This window comes from Symsagittifera roscoffensis, chromosome 1 (assembly GCF_963678635.1).
Source record: "Symsagittifera roscoffensis chromosome 1, txSymRosc1.1, whole genome shotgun sequence".
NCBI lineage: Eukaryota > Metazoa > Xenacoelomorpha > Acoela > Convolutidae > Symsagittifera > Symsagittifera roscoffensis.
Window position 1 is genome coordinate 28,386,760 of NC_087062.1, and position 21,548 is coordinate 28,408,307.

Here is a 21,548-nt window from a genome sequence, read left to right on the forward strand (position 1 = left end):
CGGCAGATATTTGTCCCAGTCTGTCAAATATCTTGAGCAGTATACCCTCAGCTTGTTTAACAATGTTCTATTATGTCTCTCCACTAACCCGTTGGTTTGGGGATGGTAGGTCGTGGAGTGCGCTTGAGCAATATGTGACCTCTTCATCAATTCTTTTGTCAGGTCCCCCACGAAGGCTTTGCCGTTGTCCGACTGAAATGTCATGGGACAACCATACCGTGATATCCAATGTGTTATCAGGTGGCCACAAGTCTTATTGCCGAGGCTGTCTGACACAGCACCGCTTCTGCCAATTTTGTGAAAGGATCTATTATGACCAGTATCTGGTTATATCCCGATTCTGTCATACAGATCTTCTGATGGACTATCTGCACAACCTCGTTAAATTCCGAGCTTTCAACGGACTTGAGTGGGAACTTCATCTTCCGTGGGTCTTTCATTTGCAAGCATGCCAGGCATGCATTCACCCATCTCTCTCTTGTTTTCTCTTGCATGCCACCACCCCATCAGCTGTGTGATAGAGTATATCCTTTTTGTCTTTGTAGAACTGGCTTAAAATCTTGTAGCTGTCTTCTTCTAGGTCCCCTTCTCTTTGGACCCTGTCCGGATCCATGTTGAGAGGTTACTTGTCATCTTGTCAATCTTTTGGACCCGTATTAGATCCGACAGCCTATATCTTGCCTTGACGTGCTCTTTCAGTGCTATTATCTGACCATTCATTTCTCCAGGGTTGTGGATGTCATCCTTCAGCTTTACGCATACTATCCTCCTTATGACCTTCATGTCATCTTCTGGCACCAGATTTGTTCTGACATTTGAGTTGCACGATAGCTCCCTAAACGGTTTCCTCGACACTGCAATTTTCTCAAGTTCTTCACCTCCTCGCACTTCCTGCTGATCCAAGTTGTACGTTCCTGAGGAAGGATCCGTCTGTAGCTCTCTGTCGCGGTGTCTCATCTTCTCTTCCGCCAGTATCATGCATAGACTGTCTGGGTCATCGCTGCTCTTCTGCGAACCTTCATCCCACTCTTCGCACTCCCCGGACAATTTTTCTTCTTCAGCATCTTCTTCCACTGTGGGCCACTCCCCGGACTCTTGCTCTAGTCCAAGGCGTTCAGCCTCCTCCTTAAATTCCACTTTCTTCTTCCTAACCCGAGTCCGCTCAAGTATGTCATCAGGGATTTTGTCAACCAATGACTGCACGAACGACTTCTTTCCTATCCAATTTTTGGAGCGGCCTGTCGGTTGCCGTCCAACCGAAGAGGGTAACTTCCGTTTTCATGTGTTGTTCTGCTGACACGTTGACCTGCTGGATGCTTTGCCCTTCATCTCCTTTGCTCTTGACATCACGCATCCACTCTAGTATTCTCAAGTTTGTGTTCTCCCTCCTCTCTATCTCGCTCTGCTCCAGATCTGTTTCTTGTTATGCTGTGGAGTAGTCTTCCTTCGGGTAGTGTTCGCTGTCGTTGATTATTTGCCATTCATCGTTTGCCACCAATTCGCCCACACTCAGTACCTCGTCGCCCAATTCATTAGGCCGTATCTTGTCAATCAAGAAGTCATCCCCGTACCTATTCTACCTCATGCCTGTCCGTTTACGGTTACCACTCCTGGTTCCTGCTGATATCGGCAACTCTGGTTCCGTCCATTTTGGCACCTCGTCCTGTTCCGGATCGTTCCAGTCTTCTTCCACAAAGGATTCCGCCTCTGAGTCCGCTTCTATCTTTTCATTATCATCCAAACTCAAGTCCTCGTTGCCATCATTTTTCTCTCTGGTGCCCTTTTCGTTCACCTCGCAAGCTGGTTCCACCAACAGGTACTGGAGTCCCTCCATATTCTGTCGTACGCACCAGTCTTCTGGGGATGGGACATGAGATTTCAAGTTTTCAGAATGCGCTGCACGCCCCGTACTCAAGCGGTAAAACCGTCCTTGCTGGTGCACTTCCGTTATCTTCATTTCTTACGTAGTTTCTTTGTCCATTTGGGAGGTATAGCATTCTGGAAGACCCAGACGTATTGGCGCACTGCATATGGTTTCGCTTGCAGTATTTTCTCATCGTATTTCTTCCGCTGTCTCATTTGTGCTTGCGATGTGTTCCTCCTGCAGAGATCGTTTAGTTCCTGCTGTCTCTTAACCACTTCTTTCACACAAGCTTGAGGCGATGTCTTTTTCCCTTTGTATTCTGGGTAAAAGAATGTTAGGCGCATCGCTCTTTCCCTGTCCGTCAACATCTTGAAGGGACCGATTCCTGTTGTTGAGTGTTGCGTACTGTTGTATGCCCCTACCACTTGCGGCAGATATTTGTCCCAGTCAGTCAAATATCTTGAGCAGTATACCCTCAGCTTGTTTAACAATGTTCTATTATGTCTCTCCACTAACCCGTTGGTTTGGGGATGGTAGGTCGTGGAGTGCGCTTGAGCAATATGTGACCTCTTCATCAATTCTTTTGTCAGGTCCCCCACGAAGGCTTTGCCGTTGTCCGACTGAAATGTCATGGGACAACCATACCGTGATATCCAATGTGTTATCAGGTGGTCACAAGTCTCTTCTGCCGAGGCTGTCTGACACGGCAACGCTTCTGCCAATTTTGTGAAAGGATCTATTATGACCAGTATCTGGTTTTATCCCGATTCTGTCATACAGATCTTCTGATGGACTATCTGCACAACCTCGTTAAATTCCGAGCTTTCAACGGATTTGAGTGGGAACTTCATCTTCCGTGGATCTTTCATTTGCAAGCATGCCAGGCATGCATTCACCCATCTCTCTCTTGTTTTCTCTTGCATGCCACCACCCCATCAGCTGTGTGATAGAGTATATCCTTTTTGTCTTTGTAGAACTGGCTTAAAATCTTGTAGCTGTCTTCTTCTAGGTCCCCTTCTCTTTGGACCCTGTCCGGATCCATGTTGAGAGGTTACTTGCCATCTTGTCATTCTTTTGGACCCGTATTAGATCCGACAGCCTATATCTTGCCTTGACGTGCTCTTTCAGTGCTATTATCTGACCATTCATTTCTCCAGGGTTGTGGATGTCATCCTTCAGCTTTACGCATACTATCCTCCTTATGACCTTCATGTCATCTTCTGGCACCAGATTTGTTCTGACATTTGAGTTGCACGATAGCTCCCTAAATGGTTTCCTCGACACAGCAATTTTCTCAAGTTCTTCACCTCCTCGCACTTCCTGCTGATCCAAGTTGTACGTTCCTGAGGAAGGATCCGTCTGTAGCTCCCTGTCGCGGTGTCTCATCTTCTCTTCCGCCAGTATCATGCATAGACTGTCTGGGTCATCGCTGCTCTTCTCCGAATCTTCATCCCACTCTCCGCACTCCCCGGACAATTTTTCTTCTTCAGCATCTTCTTCCACTGTGGGCCACTCCCCGGACTCTTGTTCTAGTCCAAGGTGTTCAGCCTCCTCCTTAAATGCCACTTTCTTCTTCCCAGCCCGAGTCCGCTCAAGTATGTCATCAGTGATTTTGTCAACCAATGACTGCACGAACGACTTCTTTCCCGTCCAATTTTTCTTTTAAGGCTTCCTCGCCACCACCAGTTTCATTCCTTCTCAGTATCGTGACTTCCGGTTCCTCCTTACCCTTTTCTTTGATCACGGGTTTATCGTCTGAGGGTTTCTCGAGTAATCTCATCAAGTCTTCGTCTATCTGTGCATCTCCCGTTTCTAACTGGTTGAGATCATAGCCTTTTGGCTTGAGCGTCTCCCTCACAATTTTTGACTTGAGCATTATCCCTATCGGTATCCCCCGGGTCCTCTTCAAGATTATTTTCTCTGGAGGCTCCTTTGGTCGTTCGGGGTGATCTTCTATCGGTTTGCCTGACTTGTCGAGCCATCTCGTGAGTGGAAGACTATCATACGTTACCTTATCCATGAAGGAGAAGCCATCTTTGATTTCTGGCCTGTCCGCCTCCCTTTGTTCTTGTATCTCGTAGAACTCCGTCTTCTTACTCAAGCTATCGTCATTTTGATGTTTGTCTCTTGTTCTATGCTCAATTATCATGTCGTATCCGTCCAGGCGAACTATCCACCTCCCAATGTAGCTCTGGTCCATTGAGTACGTCTTCAGCCAGCTGAGTGCCCTGTCGTCGACTCGCAGCTTGTATGGCTCACTGCCTAGGTATGCTCTATATTTCTCGACAAAGGTAACCACCGCGAACATCTCTGCTTTCGGCGCCCCGTACTTCATTTCCGTATCACTCAAGAGTTTACTCCCGTACGCTATTGGTCTCAAGACTGTCTTCCAGTTCCATTCCTGTTCTTGATGGAGAATGCCAGAAATCGCGACTACCGACGCATCCGTGTCCAGCACGTACATCTCTTTTTCGTTGGCATCCCTAGCACCGGTGCCTCACACAATTTGGTAATGTACTACGTCGATGACGTGGTAATAGCGACGCCTACAATGGAAGACCACATCTCGCACTTTGACGGTTTGCACTTTAGTCCTGACCTCTTCATGCATGCAAACACCTCGTCTAGTCCCTCGATGTGGTCTTTCATTGTAGGCATCGCTATTACCACGTCATCCGCGTAGCACATTACCAAATTGTGTGAGGCACCGGTGCTAGGGATGCCAACGAAAAAAGATGTACGTGCTGGACACGGATGCGTCGGTAGTCGCGATTTCTGGCATTCTCCATCAAGAACAGGAATGGAACGGGAAGACAGTCTTGAGACCAATAGCGTACGGGAGTAAAGTCTTGAGTGATACGGAAATGAAGTACGGGGCGCCGAAAGCAGAGATGTTCGCGGTGGTTACCTTTTTCGAGAAATATAGAGCATACCTAGACAGTGAGCCATTCAAGCTGCGAGTCGACGTCAGGGCACTCAGCTGGCTGAAGACGTACTCAATGGACCACATTACCAAATTGCCGTATTTCTTTGTCACACCTATCAATGCGTGTGCCATCAACCGTTGAAATGAGGCCGTGGCATTGCATAGACCAAATGGTATCCATTTCCATTGAAACAGCCCTAGCTCGCAGGCGAACCCTGTTTTGTCCCTGTCCTGCTTCCTCAGTGGGACTTGCCAAAATGCCGAACCTAAATCAAGAGTCGTAAAAAACTTTGCATCACCTAACTTAGAGAGGCTCTCATCAATTCTAGGTATGGGATAGGCATCCTTCACCGTGACGGAGTTCAGATACCGAAAGTCGCAACAAAACCTCAATTGGTTGCCTTTCTTTTTGGCCATCACTACTCCACACGTCCACGGTGATTTGGATGGTATGGCTCTATCATATCATACTCTAGTAATGTCTCTATCTCTTATCTACATGCATCCGATTTGTGCGGTGTCATGCGCCTCGCCCCCTTCCTGTGCGGCACCGCAGACTCTTCAAGCTCTATTTCATGTTCAACGAAATTACAAAATCCAATGTCTGCCTTATGTCTCGAAAAAACGTCCTCGTTCCGTATTTGCTTGTTATCACTTAATTCATTATAATTTTTCATCCGTAGGCCTACAATTGCCGCATCGTTCGCTTTCAGCCTTACCCTCCTACTCAAGAATACCGGCGCTCTATTCTCATTTGCCATTATCAGATTTACCGGTTTAATTACGTACTTCCTGTCCGGGTTCCGAATCCTGAACTTGGCATTGTTTAGATCAATCGTTACGTCGAAATTCCTGATGAAGTCTCTGCCTAAGATGAACTGGTCAGACTCGTCTAGGTTCTCCACCACAAGAAAGCTCATCCACAGGTTGCGTTCCCCCAGATTTAGGGCTATTATTGGTGTTCTGCCTAGTACCCGCAGCGCCCCTTTGTTTGCAGCTGACAGCCGTATTCTTGAGTCTATCAAGTCATCTTTGTCGAAACCCATTCGCTCCCAAGTCTAGATTGGTATAACATTCAAGACTGCTCCCGTATCAAGTAACCCGCGTAACTTATTCTTTTTGCCACTTATGTCGAGCACGTGTGCTGATACGTCTGCATCCGTCCCGATGTGCATTGTATCCTCTTCTAACATTGCGCAGTGTCCAATCGATCTTACTTTTAATTTTTCTTTGCCCACGTAGATCTGTCCGGCTAGGTCATCATCACATGTTATCATGGTTTTCGTGTAGATGTTTATCCCATCTATATTTAACATCACCTCATGCGGACCATAAGTTTCTGTGTATCTATTCTCCACACGGACTGACTTGCTGTCACCTCTTGTGAGTAGCGCCCTCAAGTCTCTAGAAGTCATCAATGTGCATTTTTGTCTGGTCGCTGGATTCGCTCAAGTGCCTCGTTACTTCATGGCCGCCCACAGTGATTATCGACGTTATCCTGGCTCCGATCTTTGTTATGCCGAAAGGTTTTCCCGTCACCATTTTCAGAGTGTTCCAATTTCCACTCTTTGTCGCTCCCACTACGGCTTCTGGCACTGGCACTGACCAACTTAACGTCTCGTTTAGCTTCTGCTTTTCAATCTCCTGTTTTAATCTTTGTTCTATCTCCTTCGTGGCTAGGTCCTGTTTCACTTTGTTAATAGCCTCCGCAGCTGCTCTCTCAAAATTTATCTCTGGAGACTTCCTGGTCATGGTCTCCTCGGCATCATTGACTTGCGTTACCGCTTTCACCGTCTTCGTCGGTAGTTCCGCATTCGGTGCCTCTGAATTTCTTGTTTCAAACTCGGTTTGTCTGTTCCTCGTGTTCTGCACCGCCGCTAACGCTTACTTGTGTTTCGGATGACTTTGATTTTTTACTGCTTCCCAAAATAATGGACAGTCCATCCTAAAGTTACCCTCTTGATTGCAGAAGAAGCATCTCGCACCAATTTTGATGATCAGGCCACTGTAGAACTCGTGTCCTTCCTTCTGGCTAAAATATCTTCCTCATCCGGAGCATACCCCAGGCTCTTCATGCCTTGTTTATACGTCGTGCAGTCCGCCACTTGATGATCCACTGATCCACAATTTGCTCATGACCTGCGTTTGTCCATATCATCTCTAGGCTTATACCATGCCGAACTCTGTGGTTGACTTCCCCCTTTGCATGTTCCTGTTGTCCGAGTATGAGTTTTTCGTGGGTTTCATCAGCATGTACTCTCTTGACTTCTGTCTCATCTCTTCTGGAGTCGGTGCACTATCTTTCGACAGTGTATAGTACGTTGCTAACATTGTTCTCAAGTCGTCACTTTTTACCCCATCGATTAACTTCGAGGCGATGCTAAAGTTCCTTCTGTTTGTTGACTATTCGGGGTCACTCCTTCGTCTCAAGTTCTCAAGATCATCCAGGAACCGATCAATTGATTCATCGTCACTTTGCCTTCTCTTTTCAAATCTCATCATTGCTTGGTGACCCTTCACGCTTGACCCGAGTCGATTCAACAATATCTCGAAGATTTTGTCCGCAGTGTCGCGTTCCTCTTCCTTCTTTGCAACTACGCATTTCAACGCCGTGCCTTTTAAGTTGCTGAGTATCGCTGTGCAGGCTTGTCTCTCGTCACTCAAGTTGTCCTGTTCCAAATGTAGTCTCATGACTTCTACGCAAGTATCGATGCATCCGTCTGAGTAGTCCTTAAATTCTTTTGGCTTCTTGAAGGTTTTCCTGGATTTGCCACCTCCTCTCTCACTCGAATCAGTGTTTCTCGTAGCGAACGCTTCTAATGACCTCTTCATCATCTCCCAGGTGCTAGCCCACGCTTAATAATTGAGCCCACGCTTGAGGTCCCACTCTTAATAATTGTCTTCGCCCCCCTGGACCGATGCTCGCTGCGCCCCGGGGTAACGGTAATGGTGTTGACTCACGCTTGTTCCGCTGTGGTTCCACGAAATCAACTCTGCTGCCTTGCGTTCGATCCGTTACCGGCCTGTCTTGTGATGTAGAGCTTCACAAGATGGCATCCAGTTTGGCCTGTATGGCACATGAACTCTCAGCCTGGTCCCTGCTCATTGTGTCCATTCTCGTTTCCAGACTCCCTAACTGGCTGTTCACAGCGTCATACCGTTGCTTCATTACTTGCATGTCTTTGTTGATATTTTCCTCGCGGTCTTTGTCAGTGGTCTCTACCTTGTCTGACATTTGCTGAAGCTTCTCCTCCGTCGCCTTCGCCAGATTGAAGTAGTTGTCCAGGTACTCGTGTTTGTTGTATCTTAAGTCCTTCTTTATCACTTCTCGATCCTACTCGCTGCACTTAAGTCTTCGTTGCCCCATGACGAGATGTTGCCCCATGTTTGGCCTGATCATCATCTCTGTTGATATCTGTCGTTCTCGTGGAAACTGCTCCAAACGTTTTGCCTTTACCGGCTTTCTGTTCTTATTCCAATATGTCTCTCGACTTCATTCCGACCATCATTGCTATCCTCTCTGTGAATGACGTTCTTTTCACTTGAGACTCGTCCTTTATCGTTTCTTGCGTGTTGCCCGTCGTGTCCTCCACAGTGTCTATCTGTGAGAATTCCATTGACTTTTGCTTTTGTTTTTCTGCATTCGGCATCGGTGTCGACTCCGTTGTCTTCTTCTCCACTTCATCAACACTCTGATCTGGTGTCTCAAGATCAATTTCTATAGCAGGTTCCGTCCGTCCCTCTTCAGCGCTTCCTCCAGTCTTTTTTTCCTTTGCGCTTCTTGTGTTGACCATGCTCACTGAAAAGTTCTTTCTTGTTCTTTTTTGGTCCGCCGGCATCCATTTTTGTTGCGACGAGTTATGTTTTGTCTTTGACTCTAGAACTCTTTTTTCTGCTATTGGTACCTACTTCGCCTCATGATTTTTATTCAAACTTTTTTCTATCTACAATATTAATATTCACAAATTTCTATTCTACGGATAAAAATTCTAGAAATAATCCTAATTTCCTTAAGTAAAGTAAATCTCCAGTTCGTGATCTTAATAAAATGGATCTTTCACGTTTTAATCAATCGGATTGGTCCTTTTGTTTTTAATTGAGCGTTGAGCTATTTCGCACTGTCCCAAGACCTTCAGGTACCGTCACACAACTTTTTTGTACCGTCCCATGACTTCCTGGTACTGTCCCAAGACTCTCAGGTACTGTCCCAAGACTTCTCTTATCTGTCCCAAGACTGCCTGTCCCAAAACCACTCTCCCACGACTTCCCGTCTCAAGACTGCCTGTCCCAAGACTGCTGTCCCAAGACTGCCTGTCCCAAGACTGCACTGTCCCAAGACCACTGTCCCAAGACTGCCTGTCCCAAGACTGCCTGTCCCAAGACTGCCTGTCCCAACACTGCCTGTCCCAAGACTGCCTGTCCCAAGACTACTGTCCCAATACTGCCTGTCCCAAGACTGCCTGTCCCAAGACTATTTGTCCCAAGACTACTGTCCCAAGACTGCCTGTCCCAAGACTGCCTGTCCCAAGACTGCCTGTCCCAAGACTGCCTGTCCCAAGACTGCCTGTCCCAAGACTGCCTGTCCCAAGACTGCCTGTCCCAAGACTGCCTGTCCCAAGACTGCCTGTCCCAAGACTGCCTGTCCCAAGACTGCCTGTCCCCAGACTGCCTGTCCCAAGACTACTGTCCCAAGACTGCCTGTCCCAAGACTGCCTGTCCCAAGACTGCCTGTCCCAAGACTACTGTCCCAAGACTGACTGTCACAAGACTGCCTGTCCCAAGACTGCCTGTCCCAAGACTGCCTGTTCCAAGACTGCCTGTCCCAAGACTACAGTCCCAAGACTGCCTGTCCCAAGACTGCCTGTCCCGAGACTGCCTGCCCCAAGACTGCCTGTCCCAGGACTGCCTGTCCCAAGAATGCCTGTCCCAAGACTGCCTGTCCCAACACTGCCTGTCCCAACACTGCCTGTCCCAAGACTGCCTGTCCCAAGACTACTGTCCCAAGGCTCTTCGGTACTGTCCCAAGACTTCTCTTATCTGTCCCAAGACTGCCTGTCCCAAAACCACTCTCCCAAGACTTCCCGTCTCAAGACTGCCTGTCCCAAGACTGCTGTCCCAAGACTGCCTGTCCCAAGACTGCACTGTCCCAAGACCACTGTCCCAAGACTGCCTGTCCCAAGACTGCCTGTCCCAAGACTGCCTGTCCCAACACTGCCTGTCCCAAGACTGCCTGTCCCAAGACTACTGTCCCAAGACTGCCTGTCCCAAGACTGCCTGTCCCAAGACTACTTGTCCCAAGACTACTGTCCCAAGACTGCCTGTCCCAAGACTGCCTGTCCCAAGACTGCCTGTCCCAAGACTGCCTGTCCCAAGACTGCCTGTCCCAAGACTGCCTGTCCCAAGACTGCCTGTCCCAAGACTGCCTGTCCCAAGACTACTGTCCCAAGACTGCCTGTCCCAAGACTGCCTGTCCCCAGACTGCCTGTCCCAAGACTACTGTCCCAAGACTGCCTGTCCCATGACTGCCTGTCCCAAGACTGCCTGTCCCAAGACTACTGTCCCAAGACTGACTGTCCCAAGACTGCCTGTCCCAAGACTGCCTGTCCCAAGACTGCCTGTTCCAAGACTGCCTGTCCCAAGACTACAGTCCCAAGACTGCCTGTCCCAAGACTGCCTGTCCCGAGACTGCCTGCCCCAAGACTGCCTGTCCCAGGACTGCCTGTCCCAAGAATGCCTGTCCCAAGACTGCCTGTCCCAACACTGCCTGTCCCAACACTGCCTGTCCCAAGACTGCCTGTCCCAAGACTACTGTCCCAAGGCTCTTCGGTACTGTCCCAGGACTTCTCCACTAAGTGTTGGGATAGTGGGAACTCTTCTCTTTTCGTTGTCGGGACTCTTGAACCACTGTACTTGGTTCCACCACTTGAGCTCTAGTAAAATTTTTTGAAAGAAACCCAATCTTTCTGGCCAAAAGTTAGAATTACCAACCCCCCTGTATTTATCTCCCTTCTAATGTTTTGATGTAAGTTGAAACCCAACTTGTTCGGGGTGTCTTGTGATCACCTGTTTGTTCAAAACCGATTAAACCTTTTTTTACCAAAAGCGTGAAAGTTTGAACAGAGAAAAAAATAATCATAAAAACAGAGAAATAAACCCAACTAAAATTCAAAGGTGAATTGTGTCAACCTTTTTTTTGAACAAAAAAAATAAAATATGTCTGGTACATGATTGCCACGCGTTTTCCTCCCCCTACTAGCGATCTTATGGAGTATCACAGAAACTGTCTACGTCCGTTCCCCCCACCCGATCTGACCAAGGTACCTACCTTAATTCGATGTTAAATTTGGATATCCGTTTCTTATAATCTACGCGTGTAAGATTCTAAGGTAATTAAATCGACGATGTCGATCAATTAGTTACTATAATGTGTCCCCCCTTTTTACAATTTACTACCGCCAACCTCTAACCTAACCAGCCCCCTGTAACATTCGCCCAAATACTACACAGCGACGGAACGGAGCGTAGAAAAAGTACCTATTAACGACTGGCAGGCGTCAGTTACCTTAATCCTACTCGTTTTTCACCGTCTCGACCTTGCCAGTTGATTTTCTGGTCTGTTTAGGGCAAAGTAAAAAGTTACCATTTTTAGGCCATCAGTCAAACGACTTTTGATCAGCTTTCGTTTACATGCGAACACAACCACATAGCTGAGTCTCGGATCCTCAAACTACGTGATTGTCATTAAAAACACGGCTCGAACAACCTATTTTAACATATTTTTGTGTGACAGTTCTATATTAAATCCATTGAAGATGGATTGACCCTTTCCTCTTTCTAGCTACTCATATTCTAAAATATCAAGTTACAGCGGTGTTAATTTAAAGTTTCACGACATCCAAGTAGCTATATAGTTAGTTTTATACAGTCCCTTCACATAAACAGTCTCTGGGGGACCAAGCCTCCGCTCCCGTGATATTCCAGCGATAACGCTCTTATCTCTCCTAATTTGCGTCCCGGGAGGGTTCCGTGGAATATTCCTTCCCCACTGAAGCTTCCTTCTCCACTTCTATCCGCTGACAAGTATCTTATCGTGCGTTGTTGCCACGATAAGAGGCTTCGTATCTTCCGTCTCTTGTACGACTGTTTTTCACAATATCTGTCGTTGTTCTGATTTTCTCAGCTTTTTTGGTCAAAATGGCCGTTTTTCGTATTTCTGAGAAATATCAACTTGAAAATCGAAATTTTAAAAATAAATATTCCAGAATATTCTGACCCTCCTTTCAAGCACTTTTTCGTTAATAAGGCCTTTATTCTTTCTTTTTCATGTCCCCGGAAGGTTGCGCTGTGCCATCTGGCAGAATGGCACATACTCCCCGGACAGTCCCCATCAATGTCCCTATTGATCGCATAACACCGGGTTATCGTCAAGTAGTTATCCAGTTTTCTGTAATCAATCTTACAAATCGCACAAGAAAATGAAATTTATCTACCCCACCTCAACTCACTACGTGTTCACAAATGGCATCGTACTACATCTCACTGCCTTTTAACATTTTCACAAAATTTGCACCATGAGGAGTGTCCTAGATAAAATTTCTTTTCTGACTACTTACGTCGTCTTGCCTTAAAATTTCTTTTCGCTCTTTGTGATTAAAAAGTGGGACGTGGCACGGCCACGCACCCGTTAAAATTAACTTAACGTTACTCACCAAGTATAATCAGTCATTTATGCGGTCCTTTCAATATTAAAACTAAGAAACTCTGTGGCTAGGAAAGTTATTGAGTTACCCACCCTTCTCGAGCGAGTTTACTCAAACTTACCATGTCGCCACACAGTGAAATTGTGTCTTACACAGGTTAAAAACTTCAATCGTGTTTAAATAGGTAAATATACTCACCTATGTTCTATATATACATACATAAATAGTCATAACTAAAATTTTTTCTTCAACAATTCAACAATTTTCAAAGTTTGGTTTGACCAAACTAAATCAAAACAAAAATTTCACAAGTTCAATAATCAAAACTTGGTTGATTGGTTCAAGTTTTAGCACACAAAGACAATCAAGTTTTCTCTCCTTCTCTTCTCTTCTTCGTTCATCTTCATTCCATCACTTCTCCATCTTGATCTTCAGCTTCGCTGTCCTCCAATACTTCCTCCAGCATGTCCATGGAGTTGCGGGCCGTGCCCCAACTCTCCTGTTCCAACAGCCTCGGTTTGCAACAAGGTAGCAAGTCAACATTAACTTTTTGCTCCCGTTTCCTGCAAAAGCTGTTGTGAAGACACAGGCTCATGTTTCGTTCTAGGTCAGCTCTTAAGACCTCTTTCTTCTCATCTTCAGTTACACAAGGCGCTCCAGCTAATCGCTTCACCGCCGTGGTGACCGCGTTTCTGTGCGTCAGGAATGCTCTCTTATAGGCTCCTGGTCCTATATCTAGCTGGAAAGATTGATAGGCTTCCGTGTTCCTCGACATGTGACGCTTCGCGCGTTCATACATCCATGATGTCATCACTGCACGGAACCAAGGCATCAATCTTTGCCTTGACCATATTCTTTCAATGGCTTTAGGTATTCTCAGAACCTTGCAGGTGGTTCTGAAAAGATCCAATTAATGACTCATCTTCACGTTGCTCAGCTGTTCAGGAGTCGGCACGGCCGTCTCCTGTTCACTTGTGTCCGCGTTAGCCTCCAGCCATCTCACTAACAGCATGGCACTAACCACCACGATTGACACCTGTTGATTCTGATCGGGCAACCCCGTAGAGTATAACTCCTCCACGTCCCATACTAGCATCAGATTCCCGCGTTTGGGGTACCACAACGTCTGCGCCAAGCAGTGGCAAGGATACTCCCCATGGGTTCTCACTATGTTCCTTCGGGTCCGATACCCTGAGGCTCCCAGTAACGGTTCCACCTCCATCAGAATTCTGTGTAAGTCGTCTTTCTCTTCTATGGTGGGGAATTCAGTGGGTAACGCTCCACTCGCTTTCTGCTTCTGGAACTCACTCACATTGCCTTCGTTTAATCTCAGAAACTCTTCACCCACTACGTCTTGCAACTCGCCTTCAGATCTCTTCGGGACTGCCCGAAAGATCTTCGCCAATAAATCATGTGACCTCTCCGACATTCTGGCCAACCTTACGCACTTTGGCACAGAGAAAAGTTGGTCAATCAACACCTGCTGTGTCCTTCCATCCATCACCACCATGTGTGTAGGATATATACTACTGCAATATGGTGCGGAGCTTGAACCCACCAGATATTTTGAACCAGTAGGTTTATGATAGGCCTCACTATCTTTCAGATTCATCTCGTTCTCCAGAGCTTCTCTCCAGCCTCCGATCTTCTGCTCCGTTTGCAATGCTCCAGGGAATACTTCCACGCTGAGGGACGTCACTAGCTCATGGGCACGCTCCAGGCGCTCAAGCGATTCAACAAAATCCCAAGGCTGTGATCAAATTTACATCCGTCACCCAGTGACAGTCCGCGACCAACTCCATGCCACTCTTATCCGACATGCTCAATCTTCCGTACAATCGTGCCAGTTGCCGATGCTGCTCGCTCAGCGTAACCAGGCAGTGTCCCAGGTTACAAACATGTCCTTCCATCCCACTGTGTTGAGCCAAGCATGTGCCTTGCTTCAACCAATTACTCGATGGACCTTCCTCGGACAGCTCCGTGGATGGGTTGCTCTTCCGCTTCGTCAATCTCATGGCCAGCAGATGATGTATCATGGCCAGATCATGCAAACTCGCGTCATCATCTAGGTCTAACGTGATATCCGCCTTCATGTCCCAGATTAAACCGGCGTTAGGATGAGGGCACCAAGAAGGCTTCATGAGTTCCCACATCGTCACTAGACTGGTTTTCAAGGGACCGTCCCAAGAACCACAATCAAAACTCACTTGCCCCTTTAGCTCGGGAACCGAGGGTTCGACTACTCGTTCTTCCAAGATAATTCCCAGCTTGGGTTGTTCCACCATCAGCATTCCAGTTTCCTTAATACGTTCAACCCAGAAATTGAGTACTATGACTTGCTCATAGTCGAAGTACGCTTCCCTGGCTTCCTCATTCACGAGGGGATTGTACGCCATCCCCGGTATGCCAGACACATATTGGAACGACTTCAGTTTCCCTAGTGTTGCAAACTCTTTTTGTCCCTTGACTGCTTCGATCAACTCCCGGCTCACTTTCAATTCTTTGTTGGAACATCTTCTCACTTCTTCCAACTTGCGATAGCTCTCCATGTCATTCGATTCCTTGTTTGGTACAGTCAACGGCATGTCCTGATACAGTTCCAGGAGTGCCCTAAGGAAGTTCCTTTCGCAATCAACTCCCTTTTGCCGAATGATCTTTATACATTCTTCCAAAACAGGAGTGGGGATACGATCCACCACGAACCTGACAAAGCAAAGGGCATTCTTACGCTTAACCCATGCTATCGCAGAATCGTCTTTAGAAATCAACGCTCGCAGAGCTTCCATCAACTCCAGCTCCTGTTCCCGTGATTTCGAATCATTATTGGTTTCATACTCCGCCCTCTTGATGCCCATCAAGCACCAAGCCAACCGTACTTGCAGATCAGTTCTCATGCAAGGATGAGCCAGGTATGCTGCCACCCTAGCAGGTGCATGCATCGACTCGTCGAAGTATCTCTGGAGGGCCGCCCTCCAGGAGATTTCTAGTAGCTTTTCCAATCCAATTTCGTTCGCTTCAGAGGACATTACCGTGCCGTATTCTTTTCGATTTAAGTTTGAATTCTCCGTGAGCTCTTTCAGATATTCACGCATGGCTCGCTTCTAGCTCCAAGCCATCAGGTGCCCTCTCGCTGAGTTTCTCGCTTTCAACATCTCCACATAACCTCCTGCTGGATCTCCCATGTGGACTGATTCCGGCACAGTGACTCGACTGTACTCGACAACGTCGAGTTGTCCTTCCAGCTTCAGCTTGGCTATGTTGGTCCGCGAGGGCCTGTAATCTTCAAATCCTCCGGATCCACATTGACTGATGATCTCCATCTCTAATTTAGTGTCTGCCAGGGTTCGTGCTGTTTTCTTTGATTTTACGGCAGTCGTGGTCAGACCTGCCAAGAGCATAGGGGGTATCAGATTCTCTTTTTCTCCCCCTGTCAGCGTTGCACTATCTCCTTGCCCGCTCTCGCCTGAACGACCTGCGCTCGTTAGAGAGGTCACCACTGCGCTGGCTCTCGACTTCACCACTCTCGGGTTCATGGCTCGACTTCCTGTTTTCCCTTTTAGTCGCTTCAGCCCCTTCCTGGCTCGTCTGACAGGTAATTTCTTTGCAACCTGCTGATCATCGGCACTGTCTTCTGTTACTGACTCGGTCAGAACATCCGACTCCATGGAGTTCACTATTTTCTCCAAGACCTCACGCATGATGGGTTGGTTCAATCCCACCTTCATTATGGACTGCGTCCCATATCGTCGTATCACGTCCCATGATCTTTCCATGAAATTCACTCGGCTCCAGGTTGACCCCGGTCTTGCCTTCTAACTCACTTTGATATCTCTCCCATTCCTCTTCCGGCAATGTGCTCAGGAAGGATACCCTCATTTATTCTTCGATTTTTCTCCTCCTTGGTGACTCATGCAGCAATTTCTGCGGATCCCTGCTTCGGCATTCTCTCGCCTGGCTTATTGGGTCTATCGGGGATAAGTCGGCCGACGCCTCCTTTGTAGGGGACATGAAAGACGATGGCGTCATTAGCAATAGACTACCATCGACTTCCGCATCGTCGTTTTCACTAAACCGGTATTCTAGCAAGTCTCTCTCTAACGCTCCCAGATCCGTCTCACCCGGTTTTCCCGTCTTTCCCTCGATGTCGTCGTCATCGTCCTGATCCATCAATTCATCATCACCTGCATCAGGTTTCAGCCTGGGTCCGGAAGGTCCTTGTTGTGAATCTATGCCCGAGTCCGGCCGAGCCGGTACGGTCATGTCTCCTGCATGATAAAACAACTCATCATTCACCAGGAATTCCACAGACTCCTCGCCATGTGGTGCCAGGTCCTCTACTGTTATATACGAGCCTCCTCTGCTCTCCTTTGCCACTTCCATCATCACTACTTTCACTTCTCCTGGCCACTTCAGTCTTGACCAATCGTCTGTGGGAGAATACACTTCGTTCCAAATTTCGGCTGAGACCTCTGGTCTCCTAGAGGGTAGCGCCTTGATCTTTTTCCTACTCCAAGCATCAGGAAATGAGAAGTCAAACGTGTGCGCGGCTGCAACATTCCAGCCGATGAAGCGCGGCTCCATCCCTTCACTCCACTTCAACATTCTCTTCTCTGCGTCGCGAGCTGCTCCGATGCGAGGGGCAATGATGGGAGATGTGACTCCCAATAACATCCTCCTTATCGGTGGATATCGAGGGCATTGGTCCGGCAGCGGCCTGGACCCGGAAAGCCACGCTTGCTGGTTCTCTCTAGCGTGTGCATAGGCTTCTGGTAAGAGTGGCACTCCCATGGCCGCTCCCGTATCCTTCACTACTGGTCCTAAGTTCCAAAGCTTCGGGTTGAACTGGATGTGAGAAAGTTCCTCACGGCCCATTCGGCACTTGAAGTGGTTGTTGAAATCCATCAACATCCAACCTGGCTCCGCTATTCTTCCGAACAGCCTATCGTCACTGGCCAGCCCTCTCAACTCCCTCTGTTCTACCCAGTTCAGCACGGAACAGTCCACGACTGAGACCAGGTTGACGTATAACACCGAATTCCTGTATGCCTCGACTTGCACGTCCGGGAACACGAAAGACATCACCGGTCCATACACCACCGTGACGAATTCCCGAAGTCCGTGAATCAGAGCCAACGGATCGATCCGCATCATGACTGCCAAATCTGTCAGCAAGGGCATGCCACAATATTGCTTGCACTCACTCGCATCCGTCGCCACCTTATCCTCTCCCGTGACGATTCTGTTCTGCTGTAAAAGATATTGGAGCAGGAGAGTCCTCCAGTCTTTCATCTTCTTGAGCGAGGCGGTTTCCAACTGTGCATTGAACTCACGACTGGGTCCCTGTAGTTGTTCAGGGTAACGTAACAGCACAAGCAAATCACCCAGTCGACCGTAGGTCATGGCAATCAGGGTCAGGAGTCCATCCAATCTCAAATCTGCCAACGCTTGGGTGAAGAGATTCGCCGGCCCCTTCACGAAATTTTCGTGACCAAATGTCACGTATAAGGCTAACACCAGGCCAATCGATAACTTCCTGATGTCTCTGACAAAACTCGCGATCAAGTTCCGGGATGCCCTAGGATAGCACGTCGACAGGAAGGATGGCGTCCATCCCACTCCCATTCCACCCAAGATAGCATCCGATCGTTCGTACTGTGCCCTCGTGGCTAGCACGTCAGCTTGGAACTTGTCCAGTGACATCGTGTTTACGTCCTGCATCAGCTTCAACATCATGCCCCCAGCTAACTCCCGGGCATCAAACAAATTTTTCAGATACACGTGTATCTCTTTTATCACTGCCGGCGCATGCTCGAACGCGTCCTCACCCAAGGTGCACAGCCTTGGTGACAAGTACAACCATACGTTATTGTGCGGCTTCGTGCGCAAAGCCATTGCCATGAGATCTTCTTCCGCTGATGTCATGTTCTTCCTGACTATCCTGCCCTGCTCATTCTCGGCATGATCCATCTGTCTGAACCAGAGATCATCAGCCACTGTTGTACTAACAGATGATCGTCATCCACCCCTGGTCTTAACTTCAGCAATCTGGCAAAGTTGGACAGCTCCAACCCCAGAACCTCATCTAGCACCAACCGAGTTGTGCTACAATCTCTGAGCCCCTGTATGGCATTGGAAATATCAGCCCAGACGGCGGGAAGCTCAGATCGGGACGGGTAGTAATTGTCTGGGTCTACTACTCTGTTCGGGGCAGGAAGTATCACGTTGAACCTCCCCTCTGCTATCGTTGTGACCATTGTGTACACAAACTGAAGGGGTTCTGGCAAGGCAGCGTACCCTGGGGACAATGCAAAGATCACCTTCACCACATTTTGGGTGAAGCGTTGTTTTGCTGCTGCTTCTACCTCAGCCATCGCCGAGAGCAGTGTCATTATCGCCTCCCCTATGACCTCGTTGCTCGGGATCGACCCATCCGTCAGACGTGACAATAAGCCCCTGCTTTGCAGATGATCATTTGAGCCTGCAACCACTATCACCTGCGGCTCCATGCTGACCACCCTTCGTACACTTATCATCATGCCGATTGCCTGTCCCCAGTCCAATTTAGGTGCCGTCAAGAAAATCACGTCGGGCCAAAAGAGAGACCGGGGCGTATAGAGATAATCGGAACTGGCTACGATCAGATACTTTGCAGCTTTCATCTCTAAGGGATCGTAAGCTGCGAACAGGCCATCGCCTATTGGGGCCTTCAATTTCCCATATCTCTGGTCATCTCCATCTACCGTGGTCGTTCGGGGGTGGTCCCTTGAATACTCGCCAGGCGTCTGACCGGGTGGTTTAGCGAACTGCCTGTACATCTTATGATGCTTGTTATTGGGCTTGTTCTCTGCCTGAAACTTGCCCCTTCGAGCAGGTGGCGTCAATTTCCGGGCTCTCTGTCGGACGTCCGTAAGGGATCGCGTGTTCAAGGGTCCAAAGGTGTTGTCCTGAGGCAATCCATTCAAGTCTGCGTGTCGGAGCGTAGTCGTAGAGCTGAACTGCTCCTGCTCTGCTAGCAGCCAATCCACGCCTGGTATCCGATACAATCGCGACACCGTGGGACTTTCTCCGCCAATCATTCTCATCGCGTCCTCCCGACACGTCAGGGTATTCATGTTCAATTTCGTGGACATGTCTGTCTTATACTGTCCCCAATGACTCGGGTCTGATCGGTTCCAAAGCAGCAGGCTGCCTGGTTTAACTCCCTCCGCAGGCACGCCGTTCGTAGACGGTCCTGCTGCTGGAGCAGGGTTTGCCGTGGCGGGCGGATCGTTCCTCCTAGACACGGTCTGGGAGTTATTTCTGTTCTGAACCACTGATCTGCCGAGTCGGCTTTCAAGCGGTTGTGTTCTGGGAGGAGGAGCAGTCCCTAGCCTCTCTCTCACGTTTGAGCTCGGAGCGGTGGGTGCGGCTACAGCCGTCTCCATCGCCAAGGGCCCTAGGCGGTTGACGAGGGATTCGGGCACGCTTGCCCTTATTCTACTTCCTCCGGTCGTTGAGCTGATCCGAGCCAGAGAACTGGTCGCCCTCGATTCCTGCTCCATTTCCCTCAATTGCGTCTGAAATGCATCATTCATCCAGTGTCTCCCTCGTTGGGTGTTGAAATGTATCCCATCTCTGGTAAGCGCAATGTGATCAATCATGCGCAGCGTGTTTTCGAGATCCAGAAGTCGCAACTCGCCAGGGTTGTTTCTCACCAAGTTACGGATCATTTCGTTCCACCGCGTCACGTTGCCATTCATGAAATCTGCTACTGTGGTGACCACCACAGCGGGTTTTGTGGTATCGTGCACAGCACCACAAACCTGGGCATGTACTTCTCCTTCAGTTCATTCAGGAGGCATACCAGCAGAGGCTCCCACTTGCACTCGGGAGTCACTGGGGCTCTCGAGACGTCGTTAGTTCCTAGCATTATCACCAACGTATCCAGGTGATCCTCGCTTTGGAATTCCATCATCTTGATGACCTGAGCCACTGAAGCTCCTCCAAAGGACAAAGTGGTCGTCTGACCATAGACGAAGATCTCATTCAGATCCCTCACCAAACTGTCTCCTATGATCAGGTGGCGACTCCCTGGGGGAATCACCTGGTCGCTCGTAGCGGGGTTCCAGCTCATGTCATTCAGGCAGGCTCGAGGATGCTCCGCAGCTACTTGCGTGAACTGGTGCCGTGTCATCAGATTCTTCCTAATATCTACCACGCGGGACTTTTGATAGGTTCTGCCATGCGCAGTCCCCGAGGGCACTATCGTGTGGGGTGCTCGCTCCGAGCTATTGGATGACTGATCACGACGCTGGGAAGGAACGATCCTACCCAATGTCCGTCCAGTGGTTCGGTTGATCTCTTCCATTGTTGCTCTCGCCACTTGGTTGAACGATTCTTGGAACTGAGGAAAGAGGTAAGTGTCAGAAGGGTCTGGTATCGTGAACCTTTGACTAGAAGCAGACAGTCGTGTCTGCTGAGGAGCCTCGGGCTCTCTCGATGCACGTAAATCCAGAACCTCGGGCCCACTCGATACACACAGCTCCTGGGCTGTTGTCCCGGGGCGTGTGTCGTTGGATCCCTCCGAGGATCTCATGCTCGCCAGAACTTCCGGTGACACTTGGCTCACCTTCGCCATATACAGCTCCTTCAGGTGCTTTATTTCATCCTCCTTATAAGCTACCTGTAGATCTTCGTATTTCTTCTTCCATTCGTCTCTTTCTCGAGCTATTGCCCTATACTCCTGGAGTTTGGCACACAGCTCGCTCTGATCTTTCTCCTTCTTTTCCAGCGTCTCGATCGTCTCCGACGTCTGGATCTCTATTTCACTCACCCTCACTTTCTTCGAAGGAGGAGCAGCTCTAGGGGAGTCGACCGAATGTGACGGGCCTGGCCCATCACGTTGTCTCTTCGCTCCGATGAGTGGCTGCGCCGGTTGGACTGGTAAGGGCATCTCACCTAGCCGGTGGTCCCTCTGTTCACCTAGTCCTGGCTCACGAGCCAGGTCGTGGCCAGACATTTCTCCACGCCTCCATCTCATCAGTCGATTTTGGCCTCTCTCGGCGGTCCCGGTCTCACC

The 21,548-nt window shown here is 48.7% G+C and overlaps 2 protein-coding genes across 2 annotated transcripts in view; both read right to left on the reverse strand.

The window, feature by feature from the left end:
* Positions 1 to 21,548, reverse strand: part of LOC134842310 (NEDD8-conjugating enzyme Ubc12-like) — a 398,285-nt gene that overhangs the window by 66,911 nt on the left and 309,826 nt on the right. The gene's annotated exons all lie outside the window — the stretch shown is intronic.
* Positions 577 to 1,834, reverse strand: LOC134855464 (nucleoplasmin-like protein ANO39). The gene is made up of 2 exons (XM_063872034.1): positions 1,581 to 1,834; positions 577 to 1,147 (listed from the first exon to the last, which is right to left on the reverse strand). The coding sequence occupies exons 1-2, from the start codon at positions 1,832 to 1,834 to the stop codon at positions 577 to 579; spliced, it is 825 nt and encodes a 274-aa protein (XP_063728104.1).

Bases quoted from the DNA above. Each gene is read 5' to 3' on its own strand.
- LOC134855464 (XM_063872034.1), bottom strand. From the start codon at position 1,834: ATGGAGGGACTCCAGTACCTGTTGGTGGAACCAGCTTGCGAGGTGAAC. The intron at 1,148-1,580 runs GTAGAATAGGTA...GACTCGGGTTAG, and splicing joins CGTAAACGGACAGGCATGAG to GAAGAAGAAAGTGGAATTTA.